This window comes from Salmo salar, chromosome 12, assembly GCF_965601325.2.
Source record: "Salmo salar chromosome 12, fSalSal1, whole genome shotgun sequence".
In the NCBI taxonomy this organism is placed as follows: domain Eukaryota; kingdom Metazoa; phylum Chordata; class Actinopteri; order Salmoniformes; family Salmonidae; genus Salmo; species Salmo salar.
The window spans coordinates 25,771,250-25,777,183 of record NC_138302.1 but is presented as its reverse complement, the minus strand read 5'-3'; the positions used below and the strand labels follow the sequence as shown (position 1 = coordinate 25,777,183).

At 40.5% G+C, this 5,934-nt stretch overlaps 1 protein-coding gene across 2 annotated transcripts; it reads right to left on the bottom strand.

Annotated features, from left to right (window-relative positions):
* Window positions 1-480: 480 nt before the first annotated feature.
* LOC106564577 (mpv17-like protein) lies at window positions 481-5,822 on the bottom strand. 2 transcript variants are annotated; one of them, XM_014130719.3, is made up of 4 exons: window positions 5,222-5,820; window positions 4,769-4,839; window positions 2,505-2,534; window positions 481-2,267 (listed from the first exon to the last, which is right to left on the bottom strand). In XM_014130719.3, the coding sequence occupies exons 1-4, from the start codon at window positions 5,523-5,525 to the stop codon at window positions 1,968-1,970; spliced, it is 705 nt and encodes a 234-aa protein (XP_013986194.1). In that variant the 5' UTR covers window positions 5,526-5,820; the 3' UTR covers window positions 481-1,967. The 2 variants fall into 2 exon arrangements, with proteins under 2 accessions (XP_013986194.1, XP_013986195.1); XM_014130720.3 differs by lacking the exon at window positions 2,505-2,534 and having other exon boundaries at window positions 5,222-5,822.
* Window positions 5,823-5,934: the final 112 nt, after the last annotated feature.

Here is a 5,934-nt window from a genome sequence, read left to right as displayed (position 1 = left end):
GCGTTGAAACAGTGTCATATTTTTCAAATACAAAGCTGGAAATCGGCATTTTCTATACATTTCTACTAGTGTTCCATAAAATTATTTATTAGAAGAATTTCTAGCAATAGCATTTTTTTCCAATGAAGATGTCACGATGACACTAAGCGTAGGTGCTGAATATGTGTAGCAGAAGGCTTACAATAGGAAAATGTTTCACTAATACAGTATCACTCTCGAAATAGCAAGTCCTTCAAACGAGTGAATGTCAAAGAATTGAACATACTCTAGGGCTATGCACTGAAGCTGAGTAGCCAGAGCAGGTGGGACCTTGTTAGGGGTCTGTTCAATATGACTCTGACGTGATGACTCATTTCACGCTGTTGAACCTATAGGCTGTTGCTATGTTGATGCACGACTGGGCCAATAATCAGTTTCACTTGGACGTTTTTGATGTGTAAAATATATGTGTTAAGAGATTAATTAAAAAATAGAATAGACCAGCATTGATGATGTTTTTATTTTAATAGACAATAATAAATATATTTAATCTGAGGCAAGGTTAGTCTCTCAATAGACTTGGATTGATGTGCCTCAATAGGCCTACATTCGAAATATTTAGTGAAATATCATATTAATCGTATTACAATGTATAACAATTGTGTACTAGTAGAAATACAGATATGTTTTTAGATTGATCCCACAGATAAAAACAATTGAATATAGCCCTATAGTACCGACAGGTACATACTGCCCTGCTAAACATTATGTACTAGTTGGATCATGTACAGACATGATAGGAAATATAATATATATCATAACAACAGCAGTAGTTTCAGCGTTCTCCACACAATATCTACTGTAATCCCAGTTATTAAGACATTCAGTACAATTTGATCCTCCCCAGTTCCCACAATCACTATTAAAAGAAATACCAGGCTCCCCTATCAACGTAGCTCCACTGTCATCACTGTCAGAGCCAAGCCAGACACAGATTCTAATTAACCCAGTGTAATCCCACTAATTGCATTAAAACAAATGCCTAATCAATACCCTGAACATCTGTTTATCAATAATGAGAGCCTTGACAGAAGGAGGAGGAGGAGAAGGAGGAGGAGGAGGAGGAGGAGGGTGGGCACAGATGTCTGCTTGGGGAAGCAGATTCTGAGGGGAAGCAGATCTGTGATGTGAATATCATCTGCGTAGGAGCCACTTCAGAGTTATGTTCATTCAGGACGTGCAATGGAAAATCTTTTCAAACATTTTTTAACGGATAATAATATCAAGCAAAAATCTATATCGAGCATTGATTATCAACTATTGTAAATAGTGTTAACATATGTATCTACTTCTATAGATTGGATAAATTATTAATGTTGTCAGAAATATGTGATGTTTGACAGGAGATAGGAAATATTGCAAACAAATAAATAACAAGATTCGTGTATCACTGTAAGTCAATGCTAATTGGAAATGCATACTCATTCCTTCAGACTTCAGAGATAAGAGCAGAACATTTAAAATAGCCAACATTGTACAACACACTGATTTTACAAGTTGTCTGTCAAGAGGGGAGAGAGAGAGATAGAGAGAGAGATGGAGAAAGGGGGAGATCAAAATAGGTACAGTAGTACAAGCACTTCTATGTTCAAGTATGGTTTGTTCAAGAATGCTGGATCCAATTGTTATCAATAACAATTTCAATAAATACAAAGCCCCTTTGTATAGTAATACGTTACACCCTGCCGATATCTTGTGCAGTAGCATAGCACATTGGAATTGAACATTTCAAGATGAGAACATTTTGAGATATAAGATTCATAAATAGACAGTATTCTTATCTGAAGGTTCTATAGAACTAGAATCTGCCAGCGATTCATTTTGAGTCAGTGCTTGTCTGTGGTCCCGTCTCCTGGCTAGGTGTTGTGTCAGTTTGTGCTCCCTTGTTCAAACTAGCCTCCACCTCTGTTCGTGCTTGGTCGTCCTGCTTAACGGTGGGTGTTTGTCTCCTCTTTGGGGCTTGGGTTCTCTGGTTTGGGTCCTTCTGTGTCAGGTTTGGGCCCTGTCTGGTCCACTTTTGGCCCTGTCTGGTCCACTTTGGGCCCTAGTTTCTCCGCTTCAGGCTCTGTCGTCGTATCCTGTTTTGGAGTAAACATCCATGCGAGGGCGGCGTTAGCCGTGCCGTCCCCACTCTGACGTGAGAAACACAGGAAGGTGGCCCAGACGAAGGCACAGCACCCTGTGAAGGTGGTCCGCATGTACAGAGGCACCATGGAAAAGTTCAGGAACTTGGAGAGAGGGGAAGCAAGAGATGAGAGGAGAGGAGAGGAGGAAGAGTGGGAGGTAGGTGAGAGAGCAAAGTTTTGTTCATTGTACATTTGTAAATGTTCATGGGATAGAGTAAATATATCATGAAACCATAATGATTGACATTGTTCAAGTTAGTGGTACTGGGTGGACAGGATGTGCATTGTTCAAGGCTTACATATAGACTAAGATATGATTATACAAAGACAGTAATTTACTTGCATGAATGGCCAGAACATGAGTCCAGTCTGCAAGAGAAAAGCATAGCAACCATTACAAGATCAGACTTTGTCCATGTTTTTAGACTTTGGCCTGTTTTTAGACAGCCCAAAGGCACTGCATCGCGTCACTACAGATCCAGCTGGCTGTGACCAGGAGACCTATGAGGCAGTGCACAATTGGCCCAGCGTCGTCCGGGTTAGGGGAGGGTTGGCGGCTGGAAAGTCCTTGTCCCATCGCGCTCTAGCGACTCCTTCTGGTGGGCTGGGCGCATGCACACTGACTTTGGTCGCCAGCTGTACGGTGTTTCCTCCGACACATTGGTGCAGCTGGCTTCCGGGTTAAGTGAGCAGTGTGTCAAGAAGCAGGTCGGGTTGGCGGGGTCTTGTTTCAGAGGACGCATGGCTCTCGACCGTCGCCTCTCCCGAGTCCATATGGGAGTTGCCGCGATGGGACAAGACTGTAGCTATCAATTGGATATCACGAAATTTGGGAGAAAAAGGGGTGAAAAGTACCTCCACTCCCCCCCAAAAAATTATGAAAAAAAAAGAAGGAGGGCTGACTATATGTGATAAAGTGAAAATCTAACACGCAAATATAGAAAATGCATTTTAGGCTACAGTCAAATATGGCGGAAACTATTTTTGGACAGTTTGTGCAGGATTTTTTTGTTGCATGGTTTAGATATGTTTCTGCTTATAATTTTCGACATTTTGGTAGGCTATTTGTTAGTCAACTTGTCTATAATTAGATACATTCAGCTTCTCTTCTGTCATTATATGTTGCCCTAGAAGACTAAATAAATCCTTGCTCACCAGAATGTCATAAATCGATAGAATGAATGCTTCAATCTAGTTGACATCGGTAAAGTTTTCTCTGTCATCTTCTTTCACAGAGCAAAGATGTTTAGGGACCTGGGAGAAAACGCAAAAAACTAAATGGGAAAGATTTTCTGTGCGAAAAGTCCAAATGGCACCAGTTGACTGGTTGTAAGGAAATAGAAAGCTGTGAGAACGACCCAACATGTTTCTGATAAGATTTCAGTTAGGCTTGCATATTTTATGTGGTTGAAATACTAAGATTTTACCACCTCTACAGATGATATCTAACTGAGCATTCTCAATCTCTCAAGATGCTGAAAAAAATAAATCATATTTCTCGACTCCTGTTCCCAAGTGAACATTTTGCCTACATTTGGTGTATTATTTTACTGCAAGAAAATATTACTCTGCAGTAGTTAATATTAAGGCTATGTGAAAGGTTATCAGTGGTGTAAAAATACTTGAAAGTAGTACTTATGTAGTTTTTTGGGGCATCTGTACTTTACATATTTTTGACTACTTTCACTTTTACTTCACTACATTCCTACAGAAAATAATGTATTTTTTCACCATAAATTTTCCTTGACACTCAAAAGTAATAGTTACATTTTGAATGCTTAGCAGGACAGGAAAATTGTCAAATTCACGCACTTGTCAACAGAACATCCCTGGTCATCCCTACTGCCTCTGATCTGGCGGACTCACTAAACACATATGCTTTGTTTGTAAATTATGTTGGAATGTGCCTCTGGTTATCTGTACATAAAAAAAAGAAGAAAATGGTGCTATCTGGTTTGCTTATTAAAATGAATTTGAAAGGATTTATACTTTATTTTGATACTTAAGTAATTACATTTACTTTGATACTTAAGTATATTCTAAACCAAATACTTTTACTCAAGTAGATTTTTACTCAAGTATGACAACTGGGTACTTTTTCAACCATTGGAGGTTATAGACCTCCAGATTATTATTTTTTTTTAACCTTTATTTAACCAGGCAAGTCAGTTGAGAACAAATTCATATTTTCAATGACGGCCTAGGAATAGTGGGTTAACTGCCTCGTTCAGGGGCAGAACGACAGATGTTTACCTTGTCAGCTCGGGGATTCGAGTTTCCAACCTTTCAGTTACTAGTCCAATGCTCTAACCACTAGGCTACCTGCCGCCCCGAGTTCAGCTTCCATTTAACCCAGCTGAACAGCAGGCTATAGTTCCCTTGAACTTCCCTATTTAAAGTCCCCGTCTTGTGACTATCGAATTTGTATAGCTCCTCACAATCATCACGCATAACATAGCCGGCACTGCGGGTTATGAGTCAACCTGCGCATCACTACTGAGTAGCGCCAGGGTATTTCCTAACCAACTGACTGACCTGACCAGTAAAACAGGACCCTATAACGGCAGGCATGATTGGAATTTCCCTTCAGACTATAGACTCACCTTATATGTATTCAGGAACTTCTCCCTCCAGTCCTGGAAAATGTCCTCTTTGCCCTCCAAGAAACTCACCCCTAAGGGAGAACACAGCTCAGTGTGTTTGGTCAAATATCTATTAGCCTACATTTAGAGACAACAATTGACTTGAATGGCTACTTTATTTGGTTGAAACCAACATTAGTAGGTTTTAAATATCAGATAGGTCATATATGGAGCTCACATCTGTTCAAGTCTTTCACGTGACCTCAGTTAGGCCTACACACAGACAGATAGAGTGAACTTTGCGAATAGATGACCAATTACAGAATGAACCGTTTAAGGTCCAATTGTTACATATTCACAGAAAGGGCCTAGAACACGTGCTGGAAGTGAACAATTAACTGTCAAGAATATATCACATAGGCTAAGCTATGCGGAATTGTTTGTCAATGAGTGTTCACGATCGTTCTGACTAACCTGTGTAGAATACACTAGTGGCCAGAGGAGCGGCTGTGGTCTGGTCCAAGAAAAGTTTACGCACAACCATCCTCACCGAATTCCCGGGAAATCTACGCTCCAAAAACCGCATCCAGAAGAAGTTAAAGTTGCCATGGAAACTGAAAGCGACCACTGCCACATTGCGTGTGTGCCTCCAGTCCATTTTGTCATTGCGCGAGAACAACTGGTGGACGAAATCCCCACCGGCAAACAGGCAACCGTAGAGGGTTACGTTGGTAAGCCACGGAAACCTTTTGACGTGTTTTATGAATGCCTTTCTCATGTTGTCGACATCAGAATACAGAACCTTGAATAGAATATGACAAATGGAACGAGGTCGATATCAAGCAGTTGACGGATGGGGTCTTCGCCGTCTTCTGTCTGAAAATCCCATTTGGTATAATCTCTCACTTACACATAGGCCTATCGCATTTCGAATGTAACATACATTGCAATTCAATTATATTTTGACAAAATATCAACGAATTTCACTAAATAAGGCTAAATTAATGTAAAGCAAGAGCATAATACTGGTGAAACCAGCAGAGGGGTTTAGTGCGTAAAATCCGAAACGTCAAGTGACATAGCGCCGTACTGAATTCTGCATAAAATGGGAACGCCCCCTAAATCAGAGCAGAAGACGCCATGTTCAGGTGGAGCTTATTGGCCACTGTATTACAGTCCAGTACACA

Excerpts from the sequence above, each read along its gene's own strand:
- LOC106564577 (XM_014130719.3), bottom strand. The coding sequence starts at position 5,525 with ATGAGAAAGGCATTCATAAAACACGTCAAAAGGTTTCCGTGGCTTACC. Across the intron at positions 2,535-4,768 it reads AGTTCCTGAATACATATAAG|ACTGGACTCATGTTCTGGCC; the intron begins GTGAGTCTATAG and ends TTTCTCTTGCAG. Across the intron at positions 2,268-2,504 it reads TGTTCTGGCCATTCATGCAA|TTCCTGAACTTTTCCATGGT; the intron begins GTAAATTACTGT and ends CCTCTCTCCAAG.